This window comes from Cibotium barometz, chromosome 53 (assembly GCF_041138505.1).
Source record: "Cibotium barometz isolate CiBa-2024 chromosome 53, ASM4113850v1, whole genome shotgun sequence".
Taxonomy (NCBI): Eukaryota; Viridiplantae; Streptophyta; class Polypodiopsida; order Cyatheales; family Cibotiaceae; genus Cibotium; species Cibotium barometz.
In genome coordinates, this window is record NC_141098.1 from 2,687,137 (window position 1) to 2,702,289 (window position 15,153).

At 40.2% G+C, this 15,153-nt stretch overlaps 1 protein-coding gene across 1 annotated transcript; it reads left to right on the forward strand.

The window, feature by feature from the left end:
- Window positions 1–10,985: 10,985 nt before the first annotated feature.
- On the forward strand, window positions 10,986–14,890 carry LOC147608180 (zinc finger CCCH domain-containing protein 14-like). The gene is made up of 3 exons (XM_086789171.1): window positions 10,986–11,343; window positions 12,931–12,991; window positions 13,870–14,890. Exons 1-3 carry the CDS (start codon window positions 11,235–11,237, stop codon window positions 14,654–14,656), a joined length of 957 nt encoding a protein of 318 aa, XP_086645297.1. The 5' UTR covers window positions 10,986–11,234; the 3' UTR covers window positions 14,657–14,890.
- Window positions 14,891–15,153: the final 263 nt, after the last annotated feature.

Here is a 15,153-nt window from a genome sequence, read left to right on the forward strand (position 1 = left end):
ATTTTCACCCCCACCTTTCTCACCATTTTAGCCCGCATCAATGTCGTGTGGCAACCTACCCTCATCACCCTATTCTTCTTCAACCATGCCATCTCTTTTAGCAGGGACATTGCTATACTCCATGGAGTCCCATCTGATTGTGTCTACAGTTGGTGTCATCTGCTTATCAATTCAACATGAGGAAGACCATTTGTTTTGTTGAGATATCGAGCTCAAGTGTGAGGCGGTAGACAATGATGACCCACCTAGGGGATAGGCCCCAAACTTACACCACTAGCATGGTTGGTGAGATCATGGGTGATATGCGGCCAGTGGGATGACAGGCTGTGTGACAGCCATTCTAGAGACTGGCATAGTTATAGCGCCAGCTCATTTAGTTGGGTTCACACTATAGTATGTATTTGGTTGAGTACCTTTTCATATTGTGTGTACTCTTATCTTTGTATATGGTGTGTTGAGTGTTGTGTGAAGAAGAAAAAGATTTTCAGCCTCTCACCTTGTGTGTTCTCTTTTAGGGTTTTGTGAGTGTGTGTGTGTGTGCTTGCAAGAGCTCAAGCTCTCTTCCCCCCTACATCTTTTCATGGTATCAGAGCCTGGTTCATGCTAAGGGCTGAGCTGCAAGCAAGAGAAGCACATGAAGCGGTACGAGGGTAAGAGCTTCATCTACTCTTCCCTATTTGTGTTGGCGACTACACCCTTGTTGTCGGGAGCTCTACGGGGTGGTAGCTGTAAGGCTTCCCAGAACAATTCCTCTGAGAGTAGGACTTGTTCGGTGGTTCCATCTACTTTGGTAACATTCCCTCTCTTAGTGGCCTTGTTAAAGGACTTTAGATACTCTACACACAATTCTAGATTGATGGCACGGGGGAGACACTCTGCCATTCATTCCCCAGGCCTACCTTCTCTAGCTTTTCCTTGACTTTGGATTCTTCCAAGATCTGCAAACATTTCGGGCTGTGGTACTATAGAGCTATCTTCCCATGGGTAGTATGGACATCCTTGCTGCTAATGATTGATCCATGGAACATTTATGCATACTGTCCCAAATAGCTTAGTTTTGGGCCACGTGATGGTCTCTTCTTCTTGCTTATAGGTGACCCAGTTGCACTAGCTTGTGTCACTGCTGGAGTCTCCTCAACTTCTGAATCGGAGGTCGACATTCGTAATAATAATAAGAAAGTCAGTCATACTGACTGGTGAGAGCATGTGGTCGTTGCCTCTTTTTCTTCTTCTTCTTCTTTTTGAAAATGTGTGTGTGTGTTATATTCGATGAGAAGGGTGTTAGCGGGGTGAGCAATAACAAGGTATGAGTCTATAGGCGAAAAGGTGCAAACTGTGAGAGTGCATGAATTTTTCTCGTGAGATAGCAGGGTTCGAAACCCATGAGATTGCTAAAACCATGAGGTGGCTACTAAAACCGTGAGATGGTTTAAAACCGTGAGGCAGTTAATCCATGAGATGGTTGAAACCATGAGATAGTTAATCCGTGAGATGGTTGAAACCATGAGAAGGTTAAAACCATGAGGTAGTTAATCCGTGAGAAGGTTGAAACCATGAGAAGGTTAAAACCATGAGGCAATTAATCCATGAGATGGTTGAAACCATGAGATGGTTTAAAATCATGAGGTGGCTAAAACCGTGAGATGGTTGAAACCGTGATAAGGTAGGGTTTGAAACCCATAAAAGTGCAAGTTTTTGCACCGTGAAAGTGTAAGTTTTTTGACCAAGTCTTTTGTGTAACTTGTGATTTTTCATCATATTTGAGAGTTAAATTGTGAGTTATGATCTTACGTCTTGTGTGTAGGATACAAGATCAAACGCACGCATGCAACAATCATAGTTTGGAATGTTTGCAAGAATTAACCTCATGACATGCAATTTGCAATACTTAAAAAGAAAGAAATAAATAAAAAAGAAGAACACAAAGGTAAGGCACAAGCTCCACCTCAACCTGAAGTTGCCGAATACACAGGCAAACGAGCACTTGGGAATCAATAGTGATGAGAGCGGCAATGCATGGCGATGCACACACTGAAGAATTGCAAAAGCGGAATGCACAAATAAGGAAAAATTTTGATTTTATGGCATGGTCATCGGCCTGGGCGGCTGTCTTAATAAAGTATGCCACATGGCATTTCATGATTGGTGGAGGGAAGGTGACCGTTTCACACCGTGAAGTAGTAAGGCGGTTCATGGCATGAAGGTATTTGCAGTATTGAACTTTGGGTGGAATTTTGGCACCCATATTGTTGTATTGCCCTGATAATAGCCTTGTGCATCTAGCAAATCCCTTCGAATCCATAGCCTTTTAAGTGCCTTGTGAATGGTGGCTTTGTTTGGAATACTGCTAGCTAACATTGGAAGGCCATCTTTGTCCCTTGTCTGTAGCTCAAACTTTTTGCCCTGATTCCTCAATTACTCCTTTTGCATTACAGTATATATGGGCTCGGAGTTGATACTTAGGCACCCACTACTGAATTACTCATGACTTTGGCTGTTTTTTGTGTAGGGACTATGGGGTTGATGCTCTCTCTAGTACGTGAGCTGCTTTCTTTGGCATTGGTGTTTCCATACCATCAATCATATCATGTTTCCCATTGTTTATTGGGCTCCATAAGGGTACGGTAATGATATTGTTGCCCTCGTCGAGTTGTGCAGCTCTCTTTTCCCATTGGATATTACAATTACTGGCGCAAATCCAGGATCATCCAAGGATCATTTCTTCCTCCATAGATCCAGCAGGAATAACAAACACCTTTCTAACCAAGGGATTATTTTTTATTAAAATATTAACACTTAGAAATCCCACAACTTTGGTAGTTGACAAGTGCACACTTCGTACTTGTGCATTGGTGGCCTCGAGGTGGGGTTTGTCTAGAGCTTCCCATGTCTCATAAGAGATCAGATTATGAGTTGATCTCGTATCAATTAATTTAATGCTCGTTGCATGACTTTTAGTAGTAGAGACTTTCACACTGAGCTGTGCTAGCTCAATGTCTAGGTCGTCCTCATCAAGGAGGGTTAGTGAAGCCATGTTCACATGCAATACTCTCTCCTAGAGTCTCTGTTCGCCTTGGCCTCTCTTGTCTTGGCTTCTTCCTGAGCTCGCTTGATTTTTTCCTTGGCTAGCTCTTTCTGTTATTTTAATAGATGCTCTTCCATGAGCATTTCTTGGATCAGTGGTCCGTAATACTTTTTAAGCTTGCTTCCATTGACGTAACCCTCCATTTGCACACCCTCAATAGTTTCAATCCTGACTAACCCTTGAGGTGTGATTTCAGACGTTCGAAAAGGTCCTAATCCTCTATACTTGAGTTCTTTTTTCTCGTGCTTCCGACACCATACATGAGGACGAGGTCCCCCGTTTTCAGTTCTTTTTTTTTCGGGTTATTGTCAAGCCAACACTTCCTTCGTAATTTTTCGACCATGAGACCATGTGATGCAATTAGTCGGGTTTCATCAAGTTTCTCTAAGTCAACCAACCTTTCGACTAATACATTCTCAGTTAATCATTCTTGCACCACAATTTGAGGCTTGGAACTAAGTACTCCATAGGCATTACAACCTCAATGCCATAAGCTAGACGAAAGGGAGTATATCCCATCTCTACTACAATGTTCGATATACCCATAGAGTTGTAGTTAGCTTATGTTCCCACTCCCTGCGAGTTGCTTCTAATGTTTTTGTCAAGATAGTACACAAAATCTTATTTGTACTCTTCGCTTGACCATTTGCCTATGGATAATAAGGGGATGACTTCCAGTGGACTACAAGGAATCCAGCAAGTAAGTGATCAACCCCCTCATTAATGAAATGTGAACCGCGATGACTGACTAATTCCAATGGGTAGCCATATCTCAAAATGATTTGTTCATATAAGAACTTAGTCATTGTTCGTGCATCAGCTCTCTTAGAGACTCTTGCCTCTGCCCATTTCGTGAAACAGTATGTGGCCATGATCGCATACCGGGCTTGTGATAGATGCGCAACTGGACTAATGGGAAAAAACAAAATCAATTCCCCATTTCTCAAAAGGCTGTCTTACAATCACAAGAGTAAGTGGCATCTTGTCTCTTTGTTGCGGAATAGCAAATCGTTAACACTCTTCGTATCTTTTTACAAACTCCATGGCATCCCTAAATAATGTAGGCCGCCATAGTCCTACTTGAAGCACCTTGCAAGTTGTAATTTCCTCGGTGAAGTGTCTAAGGTCCGCTATTTGTGAGTGTAATTTATCTAATATTGTGATAAATTCATCTTCCTGCACACATCTCCTTAAGACATTATCCTTACCTAGCTTGTATAATTCACCAGCACAATCAATTTATAAGGTGCAGCCATCTTAATAAGTCGATACATTTTATCTTTGTTCAAAGGTCGTTCTTGCGAAAAACCATAAGCTAGATAATATGATATTTCTTCACTCCATTCACGCACCGTCTACTTTGAACAAACAAGCATATGGGAGGTCATCATCAACACTAGTTTTCAGTTCCCCATTTGGAATTCTTGACATATGATCAGCTAACACATGTTGTGTTCCCTTTCTCACCGGACCGTGAAGTCAAATTCCAATAGTAATAAAAACCAACATGTGATTCTTCCTGTGATGCAAGGCTTATTCACCAAGTATAATAAAGTCTAATGGTCCATAAAGAATACAAATTTGTTGGCCAAAATAGGTAATGTTGATACTTCTTGACAACATAAACCATGGCCAAGCAAACCCTCTTGTTCTGTGGTGGTATAATTTACCTCTGCATCATTCAATTGGCGGCTAGTAAAGAAGACTGGGTACCCCAATTTGAACTCACCAAGCTATGCCACTACGCATCCTATAACAAAGTTTGATGCATCGATGTGTACATGGAATATAATATCCCAGTTGGGTGGTCTCAAAATTAGTGCACTAGCCAATGCTTGCTTCAATTTATCATATGCTTCTTGGCATTCTTCAATCCATTCAAAGACAATAAGTAGCCTATATAATGGTCTAGGAATTTCAGCATAAAATAAGCGGCGATAATACCCAACGTGGCCCATAAACCTCTGTACACCTTTGTAATTAGTGGGCGGGGGCAGTTCCAAGATCAATTTGACTTTGCTTTCGTATGTGGAGATACCATTCTTAGAGACAATGTGTCCCAAGATCACATTGTGTTGTTTGACCCAAAATTGGCATTTCAAAGGGTTTAAGGATATACGATATAATCGACATCGAAAGCAGGGCAATAACTGATCATCAGTTAGTCTCTCCCGTAGTTTACATCTTGAATTCAAGTGCTCGCATCATAGACTCATTTTCTTTCTGTTTGATATTATGCAGCTGTGCCACAGGGCTCCATCTATCACCACTTTGGATAAAGCTTGGCACAAACACACTCTTAAGCCGAGTGAAATTGATCTTATCTTTTGGCTTAAGGGTTCGAAACCATTGATGAGCCTTACCATGAATTCTTCACTACTTGTATCAATGGTGGTTAGATTCCTCAATGCTTGCTGAGTGGCTTGAACCCACACTCTTTTGATAGGAAGATCTTGGGTGGTTCGATGCACTATCGTCGGGAGTAAGGTCGTCTCCGATAAGTTTGCCAGACCTCAAGCGCATGTGAATATGATTTGATAAGCTAATTTGCTACCCCAATTGAATTTTGGTAGGGTTCTGTCAATCTGAATTTTTTGGCTGAGAGACTGCAGATAGCAGTTCACGCCGTGAGATGTCAGGGAATTGTTCACGTCGTGAAACCCTAAATGGTTCACGTAAGAAGTTCACATCGTGAACTTCTTTCTGCACTCTCATGTGCTCAAGGGTAACTCAGATTTTTAGGTTCGTGTTGCCTTGATCTAAGTTAATTGGTCTCAAATTGCTCAATTAAGGCACTTCCCTAACCTTAATCTGACAATACTAGGTTCGTGAACTAGATCCGATTATGCCGTGAAACTGAAAAAACAATTCATGCCGTGAAATAGTTACTGGTTCACGTCATGAAAAGCTATGCAGTTCATGTCGTGAGATGTCAAGGAATTGTTCACGTCGTGAGATCTAATTGGTTCACGCCGTGAAACATATAGTGTTTCAGGTCGTGAAGTATTCTCTACGAGTTCACGGACGGAAATTATGTAGGACACGTTGTGTTAGAAATGTCAAGATAAGGTGACCTATTTCTAGCAAGGTAATCCCGTGATTTTTGGCACTGATTGGTAGAAGTGGTTCTCGCCGTGAGATAGCAGGAAATAGTTCACGTTGTGAACCGTTTTCTTGCACTTTCACGTGTTAAGTTCCCGCGTCGAGACAGAGAGGACTATGGGTGCAAATTACCTATCCAGATGCTCCAAAATAGTTGTGCTAGTCATAAGGAGTGTAATGCAAGTTCAAAACACAACCAATGGCTCCTTATTTTTGTGGATTTTTTTGAAAAAAACAAAAAAACAGAGTATCACCCTACTCGTTCATGTTCACGAATTTGGTGATACAAAACATCAAAATTGAAAGGAAAAGACGATGAAGCTTTCCTCTAAGGTCACCCCAGTATTCACCCACACAACAGCTTGGGTTAATTTGGCTTTGTTTTCCTTATTTCTTGATGATGGCTTCTTTCTCTCCCTTCAATTAGTGTTGATGTGGCCCAGGAGCTAGTAGTCGACCTTGGGTTAACACCAGTCAAGGGATTTATGCCAAAAATTGAGGGATGAAATCATTATGTTTACCCTTTGGAAGGTACCAATGGTTCATTTAAGGCCTTTCCCCTCTCATGTGAGATGTTGATACGGCGTTAAAAACCAGTTTAAGTTTTCAAGCGCATAAAAACCCACATTGGTTTTTCATGTCCAAGACTATTTACATAGAGATGATTCTGGCTAATGAAGGGTGCATAGAGTAGTCCTCAGGTAGGTCTAAAGTAAGAAAAATGAGCTTGTGTGAGTGTTAGAGATGTGCATGGGGGTACGACTTTGTTAGGGTTTGCTTTTTCTTGTTAGAAGAACATGACATGGTGGCCTATCTTTTGGAACATGTGAAAGCACGATTCTCTTGTAAGACAGAAGACAACATCGATAGGGGCTATAGGCAAGTGAATAACATAGATTTTGTTGAAGGCAGGGGACATAGAAAGTCAAAGAGATTAAACCCTAGCCATAATTTGCATGAAAACATGCAAATGCAAAGGGATTAAACCCCTACCTTGTGTGTGGGCCAAGACCGATTTGGAGACACATAGTCGAGCTAAAGGAGAAGTGATAGCTCATAGCCTGCATGATTTCTTTTACCTTTGGACCAACATTTTTGGGCATAAAAAACTTGAGATACTCACAATCGTGAGTATTTATTGGTTTTTCACATCAAAAAGTCTTTTGAATTTGCATCTTTTGAAGTGATCAATTTTCCCTGTCGTCATGGGATCCTACTGACTCGTTGGGAAGTTTTTTGGGTGTGAAAAACTCGAGTTACTCATGACCACTGGTTTTTCACGTCTGATCAATTTTCCCTGTCGTCATGGGATCCTACTGACTCGTTGGGAAGTTTTTTGGGTGTGAAAAACTCGAGTTACTCATGACCACTGGTTTTTCACGTCTGATCAATTTTCCCTGTCGTCATGGGATCCTACTGACTCGTTGGGAAGTTTTTTGGGTGTGAAAAACTCGAGTTACTCATGATCAAGTATCTATTGCTTTGTATTATATCATGTCCATGAGTTTATAGGTCAACTCCCCTAACCTTGTGATAGATTTGGCTTGGGTATTATTCCACATGGGGCCACCTTATGGATGGAAGAACTTTCCTTAGTCATCTGCCTCGATTTTCTAAAAGTTTTCTGAGCCCTAAGTTATTTCACCGTCCGATCTGTGGGATCCTTTCCTTATCTGATTGTGGAAGGATACAACTGCTGAAGTTCCTCTAGATAACTTTTTGGGTTGTGCATCTCTTCTTCCAACCACTAGATGAAACCAATTGTTGGATCCATGATGGAAACTAAGGCCAGTTCCTCCTCTACTTTGCAGTTCCCCTTTCCAATGATGTTACTCATTTTTGGTTACTCTAGTTTAGCAAGTTCCTTCTAGATCACCTTGGCCTTTTCCCATCAATGGGACCAGGTTGTACCTATAGTATTCTTTTCCACACTAATGCTTGTTTGCTTTCAGGAGTCCCTCTTTCTTTATTAAGTGGACTTGTGCATTCCACAATTGCTAGACCTTCGGTGTTCCTACAATTGATGCCTTTATTTTATGTACTCTCTTAGGTATCCAAATCCTTGGGGCAACTTGGTATTATCCATGCAATGTTAGCATTGCCTTTGGTACACAATAGCTTCGGCTTGGTTTTTGTGGCTTCTATTTCCTTTGTGGCCCCGTCAGTGGCATTGTTCCTTTTGGTTATGAGGTAGAAGGTAGAGACTTCCCTACCTTCTACTTTGGTAGCTAAACCTCCTTATTCCCTCCATAGTAACCTTGTGCCTTGTTGATTTGGCAATTTGTTGCTTTTTTGGAAACTGTTGGAGTTATCATTTTAAGTGGCCTTCCTTTTGTGCAAATCTCCTGTCACATTAGATTATTCTTTGAGCTTGAACCCCCTTGAGTTATTGTTGAAAATAGGTCTCATTGTTGTGGACTCAAGGACCAAAAGGGTACCATTGTTAGGTCGTTGTTTGTTTGAAAATAGGTCTTATTTTCGACTCAAGGACCAAAAGGGCAGCATTGTTAGGCTGTTGTTTGTTTGCATGTGGATTGTTTGTTCTTTCCATTGTATGGATCAATTAGATGTAACAATCCGTGATCTTCCCAGCAATACCTACTCTTCCGTCACATTTGCATGTATGACATACCCCCTTTCGGCCACAAAGTTATTGCTGACAAGAATTTGCATATTTAAACATTCGTCAACCTTACCTATGCTACCATAGAAAATCCAAGCCTTTGCATTAGTTTGTATTAACTCCGATTTACCCAAGGATTACCATGTTTCAGATGACATCAAGTTGTGATTGGCTCCTATGTCAAGTAAAGCTATGTTTGTGTTAGTGTTCCCTATCCCACACAGATGCTTGAATACTAACCCTTGCAGGTTTAACATCTAGGTCATCATCTTCCATGTATGATAGCATAGCCATGTTGGTTGATAATGTTTTACCCATCCTTTGTTTTGCTTTGTTAATCCTAGCTAATAGCCTCTTCTTAAGCAAGCATTTTCACCCTATCTTGTTCTTTCTTTTCCTCCCTCTTTTTATGTATTTGGTCGAGCACATGTTGTGTCAAGGGTCCATAGTAATATGTATTTGGTCAGGCATATGTGTGTGTATACGTTATAGCACACACACATATACATATGTATGTATATGTATATACATATACATGTACGTATACATACACACACATATATGTGTGTGTGTGTATGTACATGCTACACAAACACACACACATGTGTATGTATATGTATATACACATATATGTACATATACATATGACACATACACACATATATATGTGTATGTATATGTATATACATATACATGTACATACACATACACATATATATACGTGTGTGTGTGTATGTGCGTGTGTGTGTATATATGTATATTTACATATACAGACGTACACACACACACACACATATATATATGTGTATATATATGTATATACATATACATGTACATATACATACACACATATATGTGTGTGTGTGTGTGTGTACATATATACACACGCGTACATACACACATATATGTGTATGTGTATGTGTGTGTGTGTACATATACACACACATGCACATACACACATATATATGTATATGTACATGTATATGTATATACATATATATATGTGTGTGTGTGTAGGTCTGTGTATGTATATGTATATACATATATATGTGTGTGTGTGTGTGTGTATGTATATTTACATATACAGACGTACACACACACACGCGCACACACACATATGTATATGTATATACATATACATATACATACACATATATGTGTGTGTGTGTGTATATATATACACACATGCACATACACACATATATATGTGTGTATGTGCGTGTGTGTATATATATGCACATACACACATACACACATATATGTGTATGTGTGTATGTGCATATATATACGCACATACACACATATATTTGTGTATGTGTATGTGTATATATATACACATACACATACACAAATATATGTGTGTATGTGCGTGTGTGTATATATATGCACATACACACACATATATGTGTATGTATATGTACATGTATATGTATATACATATATATATGTGTGTGTGCACGTATGTGTGTAGGTTTGTATATGTAAATATACATATACACACACATATATATGTGTTATATGTGTGTGTGTGTGTGTGTATACACACACACATGTATGTATGTATATATATATATATATATTCATATATGTGTCACACATGTATGTATATATATATATATATTCTCATATGTGTGTGTGTGTGTGTGTGTATGTATATATACATAGACAAATAGACAGACACACACACACACGTTCGCGCACATGTATATATGTGTGTGTGACATATACACACACAAACATATATGTACAAACACACACATATATACGCGCTCACACACACATATATACATGTGTGTGTATAACACAATACATACATACATACATATATAAATATTATATGTATGTATATATATGTATGAGAATATATATACATATACATAGGTACATATATGTGTGTGTGTGTGTATACATGTACATATGCTGTTGTGCAGTCTACACTACACTCTCGACGTACTTCAACATGAGATCTCTCTCGCGTTTATGTCTCAAGGCAACAACTCTCGGTTCTCTTCCTCTTCTTTGCACCTTTTCTCTTAGTACACAGAATTTTTTCGTGGATTTTTCTCCTCTCATTCAAAGTGATTTGAATTGCAAGTGTTTCTAATGCTACCTAAATACATAATACAAATACAAAATATATATTAGGTGGTGTATAATGTCTGAAAAATGGTGGAGAGATCCAACGAGGAAGAGTCTACACTCGTAACTACACTCTGGGCCTACTTCGATACGAGATCTCCCTCGGATTCCCTTTCGCTAGATTTGCGAACCAAACTTTCAGCAGCTACAAAGGCAACCTTCCTTGCTCTACTAGGGTTTCGACCTCCTTCCACACACAGACACAGCCACTCTCCTTCGCCCCTCTGTCTTCTAGGGTTTCGTCTCGCCTCTCCGGTGCAGTTCCTGCTGACTGTTCTAGCTTCCATGGAGTCGCTTTCTCCCCCTCTGAAGAAAACGCGGCCCGACGTCTTGTCCAACGGGACTAGACGTGCTTATGATGGCGTTTCCTTCGGCTTTAACGGGCTTGCTTCCGGTATGCACTCCTTGCCTTCTCACTTCAGTTAGGGTTTCGTCTTCCCTGCCTGTGGTAGGGTTTTTATCTTTGTATGGTTGCCCTCTCTTGTGCCTTTGTCTGTAAGGCGGTGAGCTCGCAGAATATCGAAATGTAGGGTTGATGGTGCTAGGTTTCTCTCGCCTGGTTTAGGGTTTGTATGATCTTTCTTTGGTTTGTGATGATGGTCCCGTTTGCAAACCGATGAGCTTGATCCTTAAGCACTGAATGCATACCACCAGTTTTCTGCTGTCTTGCTGTTGATTTTTTTGCAGGTGAAGTTTTTGTTAGCCTTGCGTGCAGCTTTGTTGATTGTACTCGAGGTTATATGAGTGTCTATCCTTGAATCTCTCTCATGTGTTCCTCGGTTAATTATGGCGGTTGCTTCCTTTTGGCTTCATCGTTGCCTTCTTATGGCCCAACTCTCCTGTTCGACTTCATTTTGCTTGGAAGCTTAGCCTGCAGTGCCTGTCTACAGCATGGTTAATTTGCTAAAGTACAAGAAGGGGAAGGTTAGGGGTGGCATGTTCTATCAAAACCCGCATTATGGTGCTGAGCAGGCTACAGCTTTTTGCTATCGACGTAGTTCTGTGTTCTGGTTTCGGTTTTCACTTTAGTTCTGATGAATATGCACAGATAAGTTCAGAGTCTTCGCGTGTCTGGTGAAAAACGCTTGGCAATGTGCTAGAAATGCAAACTCTTCTGCATTTGTTTGGAAAAAAAAATACATGTTGAAGTCTTGACCTGTCCTCAAAATGTTGAGGATGACATGATCATGATCAAACCTGGCTCTCAACAGTAGGTTTATCAAATGCTGGCAGGAAGAACTAGCTGTATGATTTTTCAAACCCTATTATAATGCATATTGTAGTACTACTATCTCATCGTTGCCATAAGCTCCCATGCATATAGTTCCATGGAGAAGTAAGTCAGTGTAGTATTATAGCTTCTCTTTGATTCCCCATGCCCGTGTATATCGTAGCCGTATTCGAACTCTCATTATGAGTTTTTATGTGGTTGGATCCCCTTGTTCTTTCAGTCAGTATTTTAATTACTCAATGAACTTATCAGTTGATAATTTTGCATCGTGTGCACATGCTTTTTTTTTGGGGTCTTTAATGGAAGGCTAGGGCTGCCAACAATCATTTAAATAATTGAAACACTTGCAAGGGGAATCAATCTCAATACATTTTGTAGCTCAAAAATGGTCTTTACTTATCTATTAAATTCTGCTAAATAATAAGGATGCTTGGGTTGGGTTAAATTCGATGTCCTTACAAAGGCACATAACATAGGTCTCACATATTTCAGCTCATGCTAGAGTTATAACATGATATTCTGCTTCCGATGCCAATTACTCAATGACGACCAGGCAGGTTTAACACTTCTAATCATTTCAATTTCATTTAACTTAAGGCTTACTTAGCCAACTTACCCGCTTTTGGAAAATGTTCCAGGTTGGTAACTCAAGGAAGATTTGATTATAATGTGTTTATTCATCTAAAAATCACATGTAATACTCATGGCTTCGAGATAAGTACTAAGATCCAAAACTACGTGTTGGAGCAGAGAGGGAGTCGTATGGAACAAATGTAGGAAGCAAATCAAAGGCTTGCCTCAAATTTTTCAGGTTTTAATTCTCACCTATTTAAAAGGAACGTCACATTTTATGTAACTTAGGAACTTAATGAGGGAATATAATCTAGTGTTATCACAAACTTAAATTTGGAAATGTCCATCATGTGCGAATACTGTGCAACACCACATCTTGGCTGCTTTGTAATTTGTTCATTTAATTACTGTACTAGCCCATGACAACAGAAATAGTTTACTTTTTCTTCCAGACCGCATGTAGACTCTATAGTAGTCTAGATTCTCTCTGTCAAGACTTATTGAGTCTCAGCTATGGCCTGCTGGTGTGTTTTCCTTATTAGAATCTTGACCCCTTTGTTAAAGCTGTAAGGTGAAGTGATGTTCCTATGATTGTGGAAGGATGAGCTGTTGATTGCCTGGAACTGTGATGATGGTTTAAAGTCCGTGTCTTGATTATGGTAGCATGTGTGGAAAAGAAACGTAACCTTTAATGGTGAAATTGTTGTAACATGCACGGTGATTTTGTCTGTGGAAGAAATCTTGAGGAGACCATTCTGCATTAGTAATTATTTATTCTGAGTGGAGGTTGTAGTGGATGTTTAGTTGCTTGATTTGCCTAGATTGATGTCAAACATTTGAGGTAATTCTGATGTGTTATTCATCATGGAGATTCTCGAATTAAGTTGTATAGTGTCTTACCTCTGCCTTAATTAGAATGAAGGCCTGCAACAAACAGTTTGCTGTTTGCTGACTTCGGTCACATTTTTCTTAATTCTGTGGATGTATAATGGTTTATGTCTGCTTGTTTGTTTGTTTAGTTGTTATGGTAGGTTGGCAAGAGTTGTATTATATGAGTGTATGTAAGTGGTATGCTTATACGGAAGAGATCATAACTTCACTTCTCTCATGTTGCAGTACGTCGGGCTGCCCATATGGAGAGGGCTGTCACTTTTCACACTATGTACCCGGTGGTGTGGCATCCCTTGGTCTGTCTCAAGCTTCTGGCATTACTGGAAGTGGAGCTCTGGGTCTGAGGAAAGATCCATCGGCTCAGGCTGGATTGCCCATGCCATTGATGTCTCATCGAGAACAGGGCTTTACTCCTTCAGGTTTTAAATCCCGTATGTGCAAGAACTTTGAGAGCCCTGAGGGCTGCCGTTTTGGCCAGAAATGCCATTTTGCACATGGAGAGCAGGACTTGAGGAAGTTCAATGGTTCTGCAGATGGTGCTGCAAAGAGTTTTGACAGGTTCCAAGGTATAGAGGATAAGCTTACATTGAGGAGCCATCGTGAGCCAACTCCTCCAGGGCTTGCAGCTGCAGCGTCATTTGGAGCAGTATCAACAGCTAAAGTAAGCATTGATGCCTCTCTTGCTGGTATCATTATTGGGAAAGGGGGTGTCAATGCAAAGGCAATTTCCCGCGCAACTGGTGCTAGGCTTTTTATCCGGGATCATGAGTCAGATTCAAGTATGAAGAATGTTGAGATGGAAGGATCTTTTGACCAAATCAAACAAGCAAGCGGAATGGTGCGTGAGTTGCTTGCTCACAAGGATGTAACTCCTGTCAAACCAGGAGGTCTTGGTTCTCATACTTACAAGTCCAAGCTCTGTGAAAACTTTCCAAAGGGGACCTGCACTTATGGTGATCGTTGTCATTTTGCGCATGGTCAAGGTGAGCTGCAACAGGTTGCCCCTTTATAAGTGTCTGTATTTGCAGGCACTTTTGAGATCAATTTTGAAGCTGTCAGCAGTTAAGAGAGGGTGATCGAATCATGTAGTGACTAGCACCAGTGATGGTTGGTTTGATTTGTCATGCAATTGTAGCTTGTTTGTTTTATGTTGATACAGAAACATACTAGAAAGCCTTCTAGGAATACGCTTTGTTTTTTGCTAGTTATTTCAGATTTACAATGTGTAGCAAGGTTTATGAGTAAATTTGTGTAATGTGCTCATGGATAGTTATTCTGGCTTTCTGTTTTCCGCAATGCCAGCTGCTCTGGATAGTGTCTGTCCTCATTATGTTCTTAATCCATTTGAGCTTTAACGTCCTCGTTCAGTTTGGCAAGTGGTCTCCTACTGACGGGGTTGCAATAGCTTGTTTCTGACATTTGTACTGTTTTGACCCCTTCATGGAGGATGTTTGAATTTCCCTTCATGGAGGATGTTTGAATTTACGTCCACATTTATGATTGTCTTAG

What these genes read in the sequence shown, in the direction of transcription:
- LOC147608180 (XM_086789171.1), top strand. Translation starts at nt 11,235, where the DNA reads ATGGAGTCGCTTTCTCCCCCTCTGAAGAAAACGCGGCCCGACGTCTTG. An exon ending in CTTTAACGGGCTTGCTTCCG is followed by an intron (nt 11,344 to 12,930) that starts GTATGCACTCCT and finishes GTGTTGGAGCAG; the next exon opens with AGAGGGAGTCGTATGGAACA. An exon ending in GCTTGCCTCAAATTTTTCAG is followed by an intron (nt 12,992 to 13,869) that starts GTTTTAATTCTC and finishes CTCATGTTGCAG; the next exon opens with TACGTCGGGCTGCCCATATG.